Raw genomic sequence first — 19,161 nt, forward strand, 5'->3', positions numbered from 1 at the left:
GGATGTGAAAACTAGATTCTCTTGGTTTATTCTGAATACTTAGGTATTATTAGAATCTCTTGATATTGAGAATATATTCTATTACCGGTGTGGGAAAATACATTAAAGATGTTTAGTAATAAAAGGGAAAACCACACTATACTATATAATCTCTACACTGTAAACTTTAAGGAATACTGGTAGTTACTCTGTTGAATTTATCTACATTAAAACATTTCTAATCCATGTGCTAAGTGATCTTTATTTAAATAATTTTTTTAGGTGTGGAATATCAAGCAAATGATTAAGTTGACACAGGAACATATAGAGGCCCTATTGGACAAATTTGGTGGGGAGCATAATCCACCGTCAATATACCTAGAGGTAAGTTTTTGATATCCTGTCTGTAGTAATTTTGAAAAGAAGAAAATGATTTTATAAAAAGCATTTGTGCCTATAATCTTGGTTATTGTAGGGGTGAGATTGGGAATAGATATTGAAAAAGATAATTAATTTTGCCATATAAATATCTCCCCTTTCCCTACCCCTAGTACTAGGATTGAACTCAGAGCCTCATGAATACTAGTCAAGCTCTCTTAACCACTTGAGTCACACATACCCTCCCCCTGACCCTCCACCTTTATTATGTTTCCTGGACTCATTGTTTCACTTGTTACAATATATATATATTACTTTTGTAATTTGGAAGATATCAAAACTAAAGGAGTAATCCTCTATAAATCTCACAATACTACTCCATATAAAAAGGAATTTAAAAAAGAGAAAGCATCCTGTTTTGGTGGTCAACAGCACTAATTACCATATTGGAGAAATGGAGCAGTTTTGTTAAGTATCTTTTCTAGAACAAGTTCTCCCAGAATTGGTTTTTGCTTTCTTATAGTGAAATCTTTGAAGTAACCCAACACTGCTCACCTTTACTGTTTAATAGTGTTTTGAGGTTTGTATTAAGCATTGAATATGATTGTAAATTTATAGTTAGTCATTATTCTTAATCCTGTGAGATGCTAGGTATTATTATAATCACAGATAAGCTTTGGCATTAGTCTCCTTCTGGAAGTCACTCAGGTTCCACAAGCTGTTGTGGAATCTAGGCAGTCAGGTTCTACAGCCTGCATTGCTCACCACTACCCTTCACTGACTTTATGAAAACTGGCTCAGCTGTAATCATTAGTTATACAAAGATAACCCTAAGTTATAAATGATCAGTTCACCATTTGACTCCAAATAACCAGATTGAAAGATTCCTAACTAAATTTCTAATTTAGTAATAGAATTACTTTTTTAAAGGATCAGTAAGTCTTCATTATTTCATGAAAAAGTAAGTTTTGCATTTGTAAAATAAATCTTGGGAGTTTAGCAACATCAACTAATAAACTGTTCTCTGTCCTTTCTTCATATGACTTATCCCAGATCACACTGCTCATTAGTATCAATGCAAAGACTAGAATTCTTATCTCTGGATACTAGGTAGTACTTTCTAATATCCTCTGGGGTGTTTTTATTTATATGTTGTAGGAGGCCAAGCAAAGAAATCATAGGAGGTAAATAGTCTTAGTGGAACTGATAATTCTTTATTAAACAGAATTAGACTATTTTAGTCACACTTTTTCTCCTAACCATTTCTATGCATTAGGAACTTTCCCACATTGGTATTAATAACTCATTTTCACGATAGCAGTATTCTTTGCCTTGGCCACGCATATTCTTCAGACTTTTTTACTATATGAAGACTAGGCATTAACAACAACAAACCTTTGAACTTACTCTTACACTGTGCCTGGTACTTTGTTAAATGCTTTTATTATTTAATCTTTATAATTACTTTGAGTTAGGTACTATGGAACATTTTTTTTGGTGGTACTGGGATTTGAACTCAGGACCTCATGCTTGCTAGGCAGGCATTGGACCATGAGCTAGGTATTATACAGTAGATATTTTTTGGTACTCTCATTTTACACATGAAGAAATAGAGAGGTTAAATAACTTATCTGAGGCGACACTGCTAATAAGAGGAAGAAGTCATGTATCTAACTTAGAAGGTCCTGTCATCTTGATCAGTACTGCAATCATGTGTTGTCTTGTACCTTTACCCCTCCCCTACCCACACATACACATCCCCAAATAAGCAGCTCTTATTTGGGCTAAATATTTCTAAACCTTCAGTCATTCTTTATGACATAATTTGTAGACTTTTTAACTAAATGTGATTTATGTGGCTGGTTTCTTTTTAGAATTAGAAACACAAACTTGAATCACATACTCAAATTAAATAAAATACTAGAGCACTTGTAGGTTATATCATTAGCCTGTGGTAAAGGAGTGGATTCTTATTCCCAAGGACAAGTGCTACACAGTTTGTAGCTACAAATACTTTATGACCATATATGTAAAGTACGTATAAATGCATATCTGTATATACAGATATTGTGGAAGGCTATGTGGTGTGATTAAAATGGGCCAGTGGAACCACACAGACCTCAGGTTTGAATATTGGCTGTGCTCTAGTTTCCTTATATCCCACCTTATAAAATGAGAATACTGTCCATGGTAATTTAAACATTGAGTTTATACTTATGAAATAGAACAGTTCCTGACACATATTAAGTGCTCCATAAGTAGGTGATTCATTCGTTCAAAAGACATTGAGTGCCTGTTAACATTTGGACTATTCTAGGCTCTGGAGATACGGCAATTTTTTTTTTTTTTTAAAGCCCAAAATCTCTTGTCTTCAAATAATTTGTGCCTCAGTTGGGGAAGGGAGGCATAGAAAATGAACATAGAAATGAGTTAGTATGTGAACATAGAAATGAGTTAGTACATTGCACTTATTACTGTTTGCCATACTATGAAGATAACTCTGGCTACAGATGACAGTTCTTGCCTATGGAAACCTTACCAGCCTACAAGAAAAGGTGGTGGTGATATTTGAAGGGCCTTCAGTGAAAAGCTAAGTTTACTGATGATCCACTGAGATCTACCATTCTTTAGGTTACTAATTCACTCCTCAAGAGTCCCTAACACTTTTGTTAAAGTATATGGTTCTGTAATGTGTATTCATTTTGTTGTGCAGGTATCACCATGTTCCATCTCCAGAACATTTCATCATGCCAAACTGAACGTTTTTATCCATTGACTACCAGCTCCCCATTCTCCTCCCACCCTCAGTCTGTAGCAGCCACCATTTTACTGTCTCTTTGAGTTTTTGACTCTTTTAGTGGAAACATACAGTATGTGTCCTTGTGTACCTGGCTTATTCCACTTAGCATAATGTTTTCAAGGGTTTATATGTTTGGCAACATGGATAATACATATGTAAAAATTTCCTTCTCAGGCTTAGGGTTGTAGCTCAGTGGCAGACCATATCTCAGGAGGCAGAGATTAGGAGGATCGGGGTATGAAGCCAGCCCAGGCAAATAGTTCATGAGACCTATCTCAAAAATTATTCAACCAAAACAGGGCTGGTGGAGTGGCTCAAGTGATAATGCTAGCAAGTGTGAAGCCACTTCAAAATCCAATATTCCTCCTCCCCCCAAAAAAATCCTCTCTTTAGAAGGCTAAAAAATACTCCTCTGTGTGTGTGTGTGTGTGTGTGTGTGTGTGTGTATGCATGCATGCAACATTTGTTTAGCCATTCATGTGTCACTGGTCACTTGGGTTGCTTTCACTTTGTGAATAGTATGGATAATACTGCTATAAGCATGCGTGTATAAGTATTTGAATCCCTGCTTTTATATAGTTCTGGGTGTATACTCAGAATTAGAATTGCAGAATCATGGCAATTCTATTTAATTTTTGAAAGAAATTTCTGTACTTTTTATAAAAGTATCTTACCAGTTTATATTCCTACTAGTAATGCACAAGGGTTCCAGTTTCTCTACATCCTTACCATTGCTTATTGTTTTCTATTTTGTTTTTGGTAAAGCCACCTTAATGGTACTTTTGTGATTTTGATTTGCATTTTCCTGATGACTAGTGTTATTAATGATCTTTTCGTATAACTATTGGCCAGTTTACATCTTCTTTGGAGTTATGCCTATTTAAGGCCGTTGCCCAGTTTTCAGTTTTGTTGTTTGGGTTTTGGGGTTTTTGTTATTGAATTACAGTTCTTTTTATGTTTTCCATAAAGTCCTTGTCAGATAAATTATCTGCATATATTTCTTCCATTCTGTGGGCTTCTTTTACTCTATTAATAGTATCCTTTGATGCACAGAAATTTTTACTTTTGATGAAGGCCAATTTCTTTCTTCTTTTATTGCCCTTGTTTTTAGGAGCACAATGATACTTCAGAAATCATGGGCCAGAGGTGTGGCTCAAGTAGTATAGTGCCTTCCTACCAAGCATGAAGTCCTGAGTTCAAACCCCGGTAGCACACACAAGTCATTTCCAAATCCAGTGTCACTGAGCTTTCTCTCTGTCTTTTCTTTTAAGAGTTTTATTGTTTTAACTTCTGTGTTTGGGTCTGTGTGGTCCATTTTTAATTTGTTTATTTTTATTTTTTTTCCTTTCATTCATATGTGCATACAATGTTGGGGTCATTTCTACGACCCTTTTTTTTTTTTTTTTTGTGGTACTTGTATTATGCCCCCAGCTCTTTTTACTTTGGTTATTTTTGAGAGAAGGTCCTGTATTTATGCCTGGGCTGCAGTCCTTCTATTTAAGTTTTCTGCATAGCTGGGATGACAGGCATGAACCACCACACCCAGCATTTTACTGGTTGAGATGGGGTCTCATGAACTTTTAGCCCAGGCTGCCTCCGGAGTAGCTGGGATTATAGGTATGAGTCACCGTGCCTGACTTAACCTTCATTCTTTTGTGAGTGTAAGTGGATGTCCAGTTTCCCAACACCATTTATCAAGAAGGCTGTCCTTTCACAATTGAATAGTCTTGGTGCTATTGTCAAAAATTCTTTGGCCATATGTGGGAGAGTTTACATGTTGGCTCTGTAGTTCATTGTCCTCAATATCTGTCTTTATGTGGGTAGCACACTATTTTGATATCTAGCTTTGTAGTCAGTTTTGACATAAGGAAGTTTTGACATTATGACTCTTCTATCTTAGTTGTTTTTCAAGATTGTTTTGACTATTCAGGGTCTCTTGAGATTTCATACGACTTTTTGGTTTGTTTCTTTTTGGTGGCACTAGGGTTTAAACTCAGTGCCTTGTGCTTGCTAGCAGATGTTGTACCACTTGAGTCTTGCCTCCAGCCTATGATCCTCCTGTTTCTACCTCCTGTAGCTGGAACGCAGGTGTGCAACACCATGCTAATTTTACTAGTAGAGATAGGTGTCTCACTTACTTTTTGCTTCGATTGGCTTCCATCCATCATCCTCCCAAGTCTTTGCCTCCTGAGCCATGGGGAGATTTCATACACATTTTAGAAAGGATTTTAAAATTTTCTATGAGTAGGTCAGGACTTGTGATAGGGATTGCATTGAACCTATAGATTGCTTTTGTTAGTATTGACATTTGAAGGGTGTTCAACTCTTAAATATGAATGGACAGCTAAGAATAGTCATATATTTGAGGAAAGATTTTAAAAGGAAAGGCAACAGCAAAAATGGTCACAGGACCTCAGAAATAGTGCAGAAGAAGAAAACTTAAAAATAGCTATAATTTATATCAGAATAACAGAAGATGTAGTAATCCATTTTTGTTTCATAGCTATAAAGAAGCACAAGGAACAGAAAACAAGAAAAAGCTCTTAAAACCAAGTATGGTGGTGCATATGTGTAATCTCAACTACTCTGTAGGTGGAGACAGGAGGATCATGAGTACTAGGCCAGCCAAGGAAAAGATAGTAGCTAGAACTTGTCTCAAACAAAATAAAAATGAAAATGCAGGGGATTTCACTCAAGTGGTAAAGTATTTGCCTGGCATAAAAAAGACCCTGGGTTCAATCCTTTGAACTTTGGAAATAAGAAAAAATAAAATCCTTGAAAACTAAAAGTACTATATAAGAAAAAATTTCTCTGCGTATGTATAAATAGATATGTTTGTGTGTTTATGGGTATGTGCATATATATCTGTCTTTATAAAAATAAACATGTTGGGAGATAAATGCTTTCAGAAATACAGACATGGAAAATATTAGAGGGAAGAGTAGAAAAGTTATGAAATAAATCTAGATCTATAAAAATTATAAATGCTTTTAACTGCAAGAAACAGAAACCTCCAGTAACATACTGCTAAATCAAGTGGGTTGGCTTTTTTTTTTAACCCTTCACATAACAGGAGGTATGAAGGTAAATTATCCTAAGATTATTCTATGAAATTATCCTAAAGTGAGTGCTCTGTTCAAATTCATCAGACTCTGGGTTGGCTCTCTAAAGTCTTTTTGGCTTTTCTGTCAAGACTATAGCAGGTTTGAATTCTCTCTCAATAAACTCAAAGCAGAAAGCGGAGAACAGAGAAATTCTCTTTTTACTGAGCTTTTGCTTTTGTAAGTCTTCTGTCTGTATCTCTTTGACCAGAATGAGGTCACCATTACCCCTAGACTATGCTTACATTTCCTGCAATGAGAAGCTAAAAATAAAAATGTCCAGTATTCATAATTTTTCTTCAGTTTAGTGTGTGCACTAGCAAGTAGAAATTGTGCCATGGTGTTTCAACAGAAACTACTTTGATGTTTTTGTAGGAAGATAAACTTTTAATTTTCCCTGCCTTTTTCTCTTCCTTGCAATAAAATGGAGAGAACTTCATTATATCACCATCAGAAATCCATTTTCTTTTTTCTGTGTACTAATTTATTTAAAATAGCTTTTAATGTCTAGATTTTCTCTTCTTGCCATATAATAGTTAACATTCTGTTAATTCTCTTTATGATAACTATAGAGTTATGAGATATATGATGCTGAGGGATTTCAAATTTGTCTTCTCAGTTGCTCTTTGGTTCCCTTTTTTCAGTCATCATCCAAAGGAAGAAAAAAATGTGTTTGGCCTGAAGTTATTCACCAGCGTTAATTCTTTTTCCCCAGTTTTTCTGTTTCCATCTACCCAACAAATAATCTTAGTGCCTTCTCTGTGTAAAGTACAATGGCAGGTACTTTTCCAATAGTAGATTCTTATTTCTGTACTTGATACATTGGAGCCCAGAGTTGACAAGATGGTGCTTCTGGAATCATCCTCTTATGTAGTTGTGACTCTTGAGTTCCATTTACTTCAGAATGTATGGCTTTATGCTGGGGATTCCTGCACTCTGATCAAGATAATAATAATTTCTAATATTTACTACATTCTTGCTTTGTACCAGGTACTATCCTAAGCAGTCCACCCTTTGAGTTATACTTACTTTACCCTTTAATCTTCAGTCCACCCTTTGAGTTATACTTACTTTTCTCATTTTTGTTTCATAGATGAAGAAACTCAGGCACAGAGGATTTTAATAATAACATGGCCAAGTGTTCACAGCTAGTAAATGGTGAAGCCAAGGTTTGAAGGCAGACATTCTGAATTCAGAGCCTGTGCTCTTAATCACTGTGTTAGTTAGCTTCCCATCACTGTGCCAAGATAGCCAAGATAAACTTATAAGAGGAATAAGTTTATTTTGACTCATGTTATCTGTGGCCTCAGTTCATGGTCTATTGGAGCCCTGCTTATTTAGTCCTGTAGCAAAGCAGAACATAACAGCAGGAGCAAAGCTTTCCTCATCTACTCTTGTTATTTTTCATTTTGCTTTTGTTTGTTTGGCAGTAGTGGGGTTTGATCTCATGGCCTCATGCTTGCTAGGTGGGTACTTTACCTCTTGAGTCACACACCCAGTTTTTTTGCTGTGGTTATTTTTGAAATAAGTCTCAAGTTTTTGCCAGGGCCAGCCTGGACTGTGATCTTTGTACTTATGCTTCCTGTGTAACTGGGATGACAGACATGCTCCACTATGTCCAGATTTTTTATTGTATTGAGATAGGGTCTTGGTAACTTTTTATCCAGGCTGGCAGTGAACTGTGATCCTCCCAATTTCTGCCTTCCAAGCAGCTGTGATTACAGGCATGAGCCATCACACTCAGCTCCATTTTGTTTTAATTTGTAACAATCCTAGTGAGTATGTGTTAGTATCTCAGTTTGTTTGAAGTTCTGTAATGAGAAATGATATTGAGCATCTTTTCAGTATTAGCAATTTATGTATCTTCTGAGAAATGTTTATATCCTATATAACTTGTTTTTATTATTGCAAGTTATTTATATATTCTGGATAACAAATCTTTTTTTTTCTTTGTTTTATTTTATTTCTTTTATTCATATATGCATACAATGTTTGGGTCATTTCTCCCCCCTTTCCCCCACCCCCTCCTTTTCCCCACACCTCCTCCCTCTCCCCCCATCCCCTCACTACCAGGCAGAAACTATTTTGCCCTTATCTCTAATTTTGTTGTAGAGAGAGTATAAGCAATAATAGGAAGGACCAAGTGGATAGCACATCTTTATCCAGTATGATTTGCAAATATTTTCTCCCATTTTGTGGGGTTTTTTTTCCTCCTCAATTTTGATATAATATATTTTGAGGCAGAAAAGTTTTAATTTTGATGGAAGTCATGCATAATATTTTTCCCTTTGGATATGTCATATGTAAGAATTCATTGCCTAATCTTAGATCAGGTTAATTTACTTCTCGGTTTTTCTTGAAGGAGTTTGTAGTTTCAGTTCTTATATTGTAAGTGTGTTACCATTTTGAGTTAAATTTGAATGCAGCGTCAAATTTAACATCATTGTTCTGCATGTGCATGTACCACTTGTTGAAAAGACCATTTTGTTCTCCATCAAATTGTCTTGGCACCATTGTTGAAAATCAGTTGACCATACATGTAAGGTTTTATTTTGTGTCTCTTAGTTCTTTTCTGTTGTTCCACACTGTATTGCTGTATCTTTTACTAAGTTTTCAAATAATAAGTATGAGTCCTCCAACTTCATTTTTTTTTCCAGATCATTTTGGTTATTCTCAGTCCTTTGCATTGCTGTAAGAATTTTAAGATCAGCTTGTCAGTTTTTGTTAAAACAAGGAAACAAACACACTGGCTCACACCTGTAAACCTAGGTTATTTGGGAGGTTGGTATAAGAGAATCATAGTATGAAGCCAGACTAGGCAAAAAGTTAGCAAGTCACTATCTCAATGAACAAGCTGGGCATGCTGGTGCATACCTCTAATCCCAGTTACACAAGAGACAAAGGCAGATGGGTCCTTGTCTGCCTCTCACGTCCTGCACAAGCTTGTCCTAGAAACCTAATTGGGGGTGACGGGAGATACAGAAAGGACAACAGACAGAAGACCAAACATGCACAAAGCTGGGGCCAGGTAGTCTGGGCGCTCAGATGGAGATACACAACAGCCTGCTCCACCTCCAGCGAGTTTTATTATATACAGTGACAAAATTAGGTGGAGCAGCAGTTCTCGGGGGAGGGGGCATGACATTGTAATTATCAGGAACAGGAGGAACCTGTGACCTCATCTCTCTGAACATAAGTATCTTAGGAAAAACAGCTGTATTGCATCTTGCCCACTTCTGTGGCTGGGGCTGTGCCAACTCAAGACTGCAGCTTTTTGGGCATAACTATGCTTGCTCTCTTCTGTGGCTGGGGCTGTGCCAAACTCAAACCCACAGTTTATTTGATACAGCTGTGCTTACGTAGTCCATTCTCCACATCTACCCTCAGGCAAAAGCACAAGAACCTATCAGAAAAATAACTAAAGTAAAAAGGGCTGGGAGTGTAGCTCATGTGCTGTAGTACTTGTTAGAGTGAGGCCCCAAGTTTAAACCTCAGTATTAACAAAAATAAATTAATAAGCAAGCTGAAATTTTGATAACAATTACATTAGTCTGTAGATCAAGTTGGGGAGTCAAAGCTGTCATCTTAATGATATTAATCCTTCTTAGATTCTTTTATTTTTCATTAAAAAATAAATAGACATGATCTGTGCCCTTAACTAGCTTAAAATTAAGTAGAGTCATATCAAGAACTCAGTTAAGTAATAACAATAATAACCCCATCAAGAATTACTACTACATTACTAATTTTCATTGCATTTTTGGTGTATGGTACTCTCTGTGGTAATCTTTGTTTTACTTGTATTATCTAATTTAATAATTATTTCAGAGATGAGAAAAATTAGCCATATGAAGAAGAGTATGACTAATGCTCTAAAGGAGATAAAGGATACCTCTTTGGTTTTTATCAAGGAGAACTCAAAATTCAACTTCAAAAAATTAGTAAGGTTTTGATAAGTAGGGGTTTTGAAAAATTGCATCCTGAAGAAGTTTCTTTTTTTTTATTGTTTTATTATTCATATGTGCATACAAGGCTTGGGTCATTTCTCCCCCCTGCCCCTACCCCCTCCCTTACCCTAAAGAAGTTTCTGCTATCTGTAACATTTCAAAGAACCTAAGGAATTTTGTGGTGGTGTTTGTTGAAGTATGTGTTTATATGACACTGGCTTGCTCACATCTGTACAGTTAGAAAATGAAGGCTGAGACATAGCTCAAGTGGTAAAGCACTTGACTGGCAAGCATGAGGCCTTGAATTCAAACTCCAGTACCGCTCTCCCCCCTCACCCCCCCCAAAAAAGAAACAGAAGAAGAGGGAAAATTGGAGGATTCAAGAGATGGACCAAGGCAACTATAGTAGATGCCCTAAACAGTGCTCATAGTGCATTGAAAGCAGTAGAGAGACAGAGAAAGATCTGAAAACTTGTTTAGACAAAGAAAGAAGTAGAGGAAGCTTCCATTTGATGACTTAGATCTTTAGAATAAGTTTGATGGCAGTGTTATTTTCAGAATGAATTACACATTGGGGGACTGACATTGAGATCCAGAAAAAATAGAAAAGGTTAGAATAAGTATTATAAATAATGTGGTATGTTGTTTAAAATAAATAAAAATTTCCTGGCAGTAGTTTTAAAGACCAAGCAAATTTAAGTTCCATGAATTTACAACAGAACTGACTGGCCTAGTTTTATTGTTTTCTCCAGCAATATTTGGTAATCTGGGTGAAAAAAAGAATAGAATGATTGAATAGTAGAACTTACCCAAAATTGGAATTTGAGCAATCTTTTATCTTGTTAATAAAAAGAATAAGAATTAGCTAGAGAATCTAAAATACTGGCGTCATTGTTGAAATGATGACCCACAAAGGATGGGAAGGAAGACAAGAATGTCCCAAATCTGAGAACCTCAGGGATTAATGTGATGGACAGATATAAATTGAAGATGGTGGAATAAGTGTGTGTCTGAGGGGTGTGAGATCTTGGCATCGTTTGGACCTCTTTTGCAAAAACTATGGTATGACTGTCCTGGGTCTTGAAGATAGAATGGAAGTAAATTTCTTTAGGGGTGAGGTTTAGAGAATTCTAAGGCAAGAGTTTTAAAAGAGTAATCTAATGTTCACACTGAATGCATCAGGGTAATGAGATTAAATGAGCCAGGTGCTTTGGTAGATTGCAGCTGTGAGGATGAGGAGAGGTGAAATAATCAAAAGTTAAGGCTAAAATTTTGATAAGGAAATAACATTTTGAAAACTATTTCCATTCATTCCTTTTCCTAAGTTTAAATTTGTGTAATAAATGTACTTGCCCAGATGATAGGAAATAGAAGTATTTGATCTTTGCAAGGAAGAAGGTCTTGACTCCCAGTCTGCATGTGTATAACTTTCCAAGGGGAAGAATTGTGTCAGTCTTAATTATTTTTATATTCTGAGCCATAAACAATACCATGTGTAAGTGTGCTCAGATACATTGAATATATTGAATGCTTCAGGGCTCCATAAATGAATCGTATTGATAGAGATACCCTCATTAACTAGCCACTGGAACTGAAAGCTAGCTAGAATCACAGCTGTTTCAGATTTGAATTGATTTGTTTATAATGCCCTGGTGTATTTTGAAACAATTTAGGACAAGGATTGGGCAATTAGCTTATAAAGAAGAGGGCATTTTCATGTAGTTCAGGTCCTTTAGCTTAATAGTCATTTTACTATCCTCCTTTTGTTTTGTTTCATTTTGTTTTATTTGTTATTGGTGTACTGGGGTTTGAACTTAGGGCCTTGTACCTGCTTGACAGGTGCTCTACTACATGAGCTGCACCCCCAGACCTTCTTTGTGTTAGTTATTTTTCATATAGGGTCTTGCACTTTTGCCCAGGCCAGCCATGGAATGTGATCCTCCTCCTAAGGCCTTCCATGTATCTGGGATGAGAGTTGAGGAAAAACCCATAAATTCTTAGGCTATATAGAGTTCAGTATTTTACCATATATACAGTAGGTCTGAGCATCCATAACTTGAAACTACTTGGAGTAGGCTACATTCCCATTACAAAAGTTACCACTGTACACATTAATACTGCTCATCAAAAACCATCTTATTTCATGCCTCTTATCTCGAATACTACAGATGTTTGATTCATTTTTCTCATAATGCCACCCAACTTCCAGTAAAGACATACTGCCTTTCAATAGATCTAAAATTTTCATTTTCACCTTATCACATAAATTATGTTAATTTTTATCTGCTTTTGGGGTACAATTTTGCATTTTGGAAAGCATATTTTCACAAAATTAAGGATGGTGAAATGCTCAGTAGATCACACAATGATTTAAAAACAATTGACCATAATGCAGGACTAACTAAAAGCTTCTCTGCATCAACTTAGCTGCAGAATGTATACATGGAAAATTTTTTTGATTGTGCTTGGTCAAACAGCATTAATAAATCCTCAAATAAAGTGGGCTAGTATTCTGATTCATTCCAGCTCTACTTTCAATATCATTCTGTTCCTTTATAGTTTGGTATCTTATATTGTCATTAGACCTCACAGCCTTAGTCTAATGAAATTTCATGAGGAGATACTCTACTGGATAGTATCCCAGAGTTTCCTGACTGCAGATTGTAAGCCACAATTTCAAATATAATTCTTATTCTCTAAGCAGTATTTGATGGGGAAGGAGGTAACTGGGGACCTGTAGTGAGAAGAAAGAATTTAAAAAAAAAAAACAAAACTATTTTAACTGAGTTATTGCAGAGAGAAGGTGGCAGTTACATGTCGTCTAAGGCCTGTCGAGGAAATTTTGGTGCTACTGGTAAGAATTGGCACTATGCACCTTATTAGTCTTGAGTTTTGATAAATGTCTCTTAACACTTCATCCACTTCTCAAGTTATTTTTCTGTTTGTGTGTGTGTGTAGTATAAAACCTCATATGCTTACAACTTTTCTGGAAAATAAGATTTAAGGGAGAGAAAGATACCTGTTCTTAATGTAATATAATATTTTGTCCATATTTTATCTCATGCTAAACATGTGGTTTGAGATATAAATTACCATTTGACCTGAAAATTAGAAACTGTGCCTTTTAAATTAAAATTTGTGGACCATCTAGACAGGACATACGTAGGTCACGTTTTTTAGTATAATGTGGTAGTGTCTTATAATAAATATTTTCTCCACTTAAAAGTAAAAGTATTTATTTACAGTGTTTTCAACACTTACTTTATAGCTTGGAACTTAAAACCTTGTTAGCTAGATTATAAAAGATTATAGTCAAAGATTGAAATTTCATATTTTCTTTTGTTAATATCAGGATGAGTCCAGCTCCAATATGAGTCTACTTTATTTTATAGGCCTATGAAGAATACACCAGCAAACTAGATGCTCTCCAACAAAGAGAACAGCAGTTATTGGAGTCCCTGGGGAATGGAACTGACATTTCTGTTTCTAGCTCTGCATCAATGGACACCGTTACATCTTCTTCCTCTTCTAGCCTTTCAGTGCTGCCTTCATCTCTTTCAGTCTTTCAAAATCCTACAGATGTATCACGGAGCAACCCCAAGTCACCACAAAAACCTATTGTTAGAGTCTTCCTGCCCAACAAACAGAGGACAGTGGTGAGTCCATTGTTAATGTCATCATTTTGCTAGTTCTATGTCTTTCTCAAAAAAAAACTGGTTGAAAAAGAGTTCCTGCAAACAGAAGCATCCATTTCAAACAAGAATAAAAAAGGCATAATTATTTGGTGCCAAAGTCTTTATTCCTTAACTGGAACAAACCATATTGTCAGATTTGACCTTTATACCTATCTACTAAACTCCAAGGACACTTAAATCTAAGTACCAATTAAGAATTAATCAGAATTTCAAGTCTTATTTTGTTATCTAATATGTGTCAGGTAAGAGTCTGTCTTCGCCCTTGAGAAGTCTCCATTCTGAGCTATCAAATAAGTTTCAGTGTACTAGATATTTTTCTTTTTGTCTAGGTCACTTTTTTTGATTGTTGATATTAGTATCATTCCTTGGAAGTGTATACCCTATAAGAAATATTTAAAGCAAAGAAATATGAATTACTGTGGTGATCTGTAATCTTCAAGTACAAAAGTATTGTCAGTAGCCTTAATAATGTACCTATAACCATAATTTTTTAATGTATATGGTTGCGTTTAACATCAATTTAAAAAAATCCACTGGAGAACATCATTCTATGTGAGGATAGCCAGGCTCAGAAGACCAACAATCGAATGTTCTCCCTCATAGGCAGACTTTAGATCTAGGGCAAATGCAGCAATGTGATTGGACTTTGATCACATGATAAGGTGAGCGCACACACAGGAGGTACGAGGATAGGTAAGAAACCCAAAAAACATGATAGTATTTGATGTCCTCAATGCAAAGGAACTAATGCAGAAACTTTAAAGTGACAGAGGCCAACAGGAGAAGGGGATCAGGAACTAGAGACAAGGTCAGTTCGAGAAGAATCAACTTGGGTTGTAACACATTTGAACATGGAAGCAATGCTAGGAATCTCCCTGTATAGCTATCCTTATCTCAACTAGCAAAAATGCTTTGTCTTTCTTATTACTGTTTATATTCTCTCTTCAACAAAATTAGAGATAATGGCAGAACAGTTTCTGCCTGGAAGTGAGGGGTAAGGGGGGGTAGAGGGAGGGGGTGGGGGTAGAGGGGAGAAATGACTCAAACATTGTATGCACATATGAATAAATGAAAAAAAATCCAAATCAACTGAAGTCAAAGTAGTTTTTCTTTTTTTTTTTCTCTCAGACAACAGAAATTAGGGCTAGGGGTATGGCTCAAGTGGTAGAACTCAGGCACAAGGCTCTGAGTTCAAATCCCAGTACTGTCAAAAAAGAAATTAAAAGTGTGTGCAACTGTTGTACCATTTTCCAAAAATTCATTTTAATTCTTAAAATGTCATTATAAAGGCATTATGCCTCCAGAATTTAGAATTCCTTCATTAAAGATCAGACTAAGAACTAAGAGAGTTGCCAGCTACAGGCTTGAGATTTTGACCTTATTTAGGAAATACAGATTTCAAAAGGAGTTATTTATTATCAAGAATACATTCTTACATATTTTTCTTGCCCTTTCTTCCACGAACAGAGAAGAGTTGCTTGTAATAAAGCAGACTCCAGCATTCACTGTGAAAATTACTACTCAACTTACAAGAAAAATTCAGTTCTTCTGTCCTTTTTCTTTCTTCTCTTATGTTGAATGAAAATAAAATTATTATTCCCATGTTTAGATGGGGAATATCTAGCTATTATCTTTGCACAGATGCCTCTTTAAAAGGAAGCTATAAGGTGAAATTATCTGCAAATAAAAATTCTGTCTTTGAAGCAGCCCATGTTACAAATAGTTTATGGTCACCTATCCCATCCTCAGTAGATCTTAATTTTTTTTATTGCCTGCACTGATAAGTAGAAAGTAAGAAATGTGTTTGTAAGTTCCAGGCTTTTCTCTTCTCTTCATCACAGTTTTGTTCCAAATTCAGGCAGACTACAGTAAACCTCTCTCAAAGCTTCCTTTGCAAAATTTCTGATTTCTACTTTTCCAGTACCATTTTCTATTGTTATCTGCTCATGTTTTTGTGTGACTTTGCACACTGAGAGCAGGATGGATCCTGTGTGCAATATCCAATGGTGCTATAGCAGGGGCAGAGCACATGCAGCAGGCCATAGGGCCACAGCCATTCTTCGCCACTGTCTGTGCTGTGTTTGCAGTCTTAATTATTTTAACTGCCAGTTTTCTTCTCCCTTTCTTCCTTCAATTCTATATCAGTATTAAAAGTTACTATTTGAGTGCTTGCTATGCCATGTTCCAAGTTCTGTGCTAATGCCTTTACTTATGTTGTCTTAATCGAGAAATTCACATTCTAAGTAAAATTGTTTGTGGTAAGGAATAATGTCTCAGTGAAAATACATGTGTTCTAAAATGAGTTGTTTTTTTTTTTTAAAGGATTTAGATTTGTAGTCCAAAACTGCGGATAAAGCACTTGCTTTTATCTTTTTTTTCTCTCTCCAAAAATTACATTGAAATGATAGTAACGATATGTAAAAAGAATACATTGATTACTTCTTGGAATTTTGGCTAAGATGAAGTGAAGAAAAAATTAACAGACTAGTATAGAATATTGTCAGAGACCTAGGAATTCCTAGATTTAGGAATTCCAGAAAGATGGAAAATGTACACTTGAATAAATGAATAAGCCAAATTAGAAAACCAAGCAAAATATTGGAGCTGGATCCATGAATGGAGCCATTCTTCTGCAGAATGCTAATGAAACATAAAGCTTAGTCAGCAGTTAGAGAGGATTTGCCTCTTGGACAGTCATCAGAGTAGTAATTAATTGAAGGTCTCCTTCTAGCAGTAGGACAAAATCACATGTCTTCAGGAATCAGCAAAAATTGAAATCTGAATATGCTGAAAATGTTTGTCAGTTGTGAGTCTTGTGGAGATCACTAAGTGAACCAAAGCCAGCCCAAAACCATTGAAGCTCTGAATTAAAGAAAAAAAATATGGTGCTTATCAGATATTTCGAGAGCTCTATTAATGCGCTGCTGAATCCTTCGTGCATCCCTGCATTGCCTTTCTCCATAGATCTGTGACTGAAGCTTCCTGAAGTTGTTCAGTCAGAATTGGGATGGAGGAAGGTAGTATCAGTTCCTCTTCTGTGTATATGGAGCAAATGGTCTGTAGCAATTCTGTGAGAAGGTCTGAAAAATTTCAAAACAAAATGAAAATTTCTTCATATAGAGTTGTGCATAAGTACTATGATGAAAAAGATGAGTAGAACTGAACATCAGATGTCTCATGAACCTCAGAGGAAACCATTGAAGAAAAAGGTAAAGACTAATGCACCCAGGAATAAAATAATATTCTGCTTCCACTTGTAGTATATCAGACTTTTGTTTACCCCTGTACCCTTTAATAGTGTGTCTGTATAGTAAGAAAAAACAAGCTGCTTTCTTCTACTGTACTTTCTATATGACCAAATGTCTGGGGGTATTTTTCCACTACCAAGAAATTCTTCAATTCTCTGTAGACTTTAACTGGATGTCTTAACTCATTCTGACTCTACCTGGAGTTAGCACTGATCCCACAGGTAAAGGGGCTTGGTCCTACAAGAACACCGCCTATTTCAGAGATCAGTCACAAGTTTCAGCTTGTGGCCTGTACTTCTGACCAATTAGTTATAGATCAAGGGTTTCCACAGTTCTCTTCTAAATTTGAAAATTTGCTAGAATCAGTCACAGAACTCAGGGAAACAATTGCACTTAACCAATTTACTATAAAAGATGTTACAAAGATTGAATAGCCAGATGGGAGAAACGCATAGGACAAGAATGTGATCATGGAACTTCCCTGTTGTCTGAAGGCATGCCACTTCCCACATTTGTTCAGCATCCTAGAAGCTCTCTGAACCCCGTGTCCCAGGAATTTTTATGGAGGCTTTATCGTATAGTTATGGTCAATTATTAGCTCAACTGCCAGACTCTCTCCCCTTCTTGGACGATGGGGCTCAAAGTTCCAAACTTCTAATCATGACTTTGCCTTCCTGTGACCAGCTCTCATCCATAAACTCACCAAAAGTTATCACATTAATACAAAAGACATTCCCGTCACAGAAAAATCCAAGGGATTAGGAGTTCTTTGTCGAGAACTGGGGTCAGAGACTAAATATGAGAACAAAAGAAACACCTAACACGCTGTTGCTCAGGAAATTACAAGGAGCGCTAGGCCTGGAATTAAAGGCAAACACCAGTTAGATACTATGTAATTGTTAGTTTATGTGTGATAATGGTAGTGAAATTTGATGGAATAATGTCCTTATTAGGAAATACATGGTTAAATATTTAGGGGTAAAGTGTTATGGTGACTGCAACTTTTTCCTGCATTTTATGATGTAACTTATATCCACCAAAGTATATAAATATTAAGTGTACAGCTTATGATTTTAAACAGGCATAACTGCCTTATAGACTAAAATGTAAAGCATTCTTAGTGTTTGAGGGAGTTCCCCTGTGCTTTCTGCAATCCATTCCCCACCCTCAAGAGTAACTAACTACTCTTTTGACTTCTATCTCAGTCAGTTACTTTCGAACTTATTTTCACATAGTGTGACAGATAACAATGTAAGAGAAAGAGAAAGCAAATCTGAAAAAAAATTTTAGAATCTACAAGAATTAATTTGGAATATTAATATACAATTCCTTCAAATTTCTGTTTGAAACTTTTTATAGTAAGTTGGGAAAATGGAAAAAGCCTAGAATAAAGGAAAAATACAGAGTTAAAAAGAAACAGTTACAACTTGGAAAAAATAAACTATTGATATTGATTTGAAGAAATGAAAAGGTAACACTTCAAATAAAATTTGAATATGTCAAGCTAGTTACAGCAAATTATAATATATACTTTCTATATATAGAAATTAAAATAATGGGGCTAGGGGTATGGTTTAACTGGTAGAACACCTGCCTAGCAAATGCGAGACCCTGAGTTCAAACCCCAGTACCACAAAAAAAAAAAAAAGTATTTATTTTAAAAATCCATTAAGGTGAAAAGTAGATAAAACTTAGCTGCCCCACCCCCAAATAATTAGTGAACTCTGGAAAGTGAAGAAAGAGACTAGGAGAAGTTAAGTGGTATGAAATATGGAATGGATAGTTTAACTGTATGCTTCAAATGAGTTCCAGAAAGTAACAGAAATAAAAGAGTGGAGCAAAATTCAAAGAAATGGTAACTAACATTTATAAACAACGCAAGTCTATTAAAGATTTGGAAAGCATAAGCCCTGAGTTGGAAAAGTTATTTGAGTCCATTTTAGATGTAACAGAATGAGAGGAGAAAGTTTTAAAAACACTCAGGGAAAAAAATATGTACTAAAGAATTACAGT

The 19,161-nt window shown here is 35.8% G+C and overlaps 1 protein-coding gene across 11 annotated transcripts in view; it reads left to right on the plus strand.

Annotated features, from left to right (window-relative positions):
• The window catches only part of Braf (B-Raf proto-oncogene, serine/threonine kinase), a 176,158-nt gene that overhangs the window by 71,424 nt on the left and 85,573 nt on the right, over positions 1-19,161 (plus strand). For all 11 annotated transcript variants that reach the window (XM_074061867.1, XM_074061939.1, XM_074061900.1 and 8 more), the window contains 2 exons: positions 262-363; positions 13,598-13,861. In XM_074061867.1, coding sequence (XP_073917968.1) covers positions 262-363; positions 13,598-13,861 — 366 coding nt within the window. The remainder of the gene's footprint in view (positions 1-261; positions 364-13,597; positions 13,862-19,161) is intronic.

Source organism: Castor canadensis, chromosome 2 (assembly GCF_047511655.1).
Source record: "Castor canadensis chromosome 2, mCasCan1.hap1v2, whole genome shotgun sequence".
Taxonomy (NCBI): domain Eukaryota; kingdom Metazoa; phylum Chordata; class Mammalia; order Rodentia; family Castoridae; genus Castor; species Castor canadensis.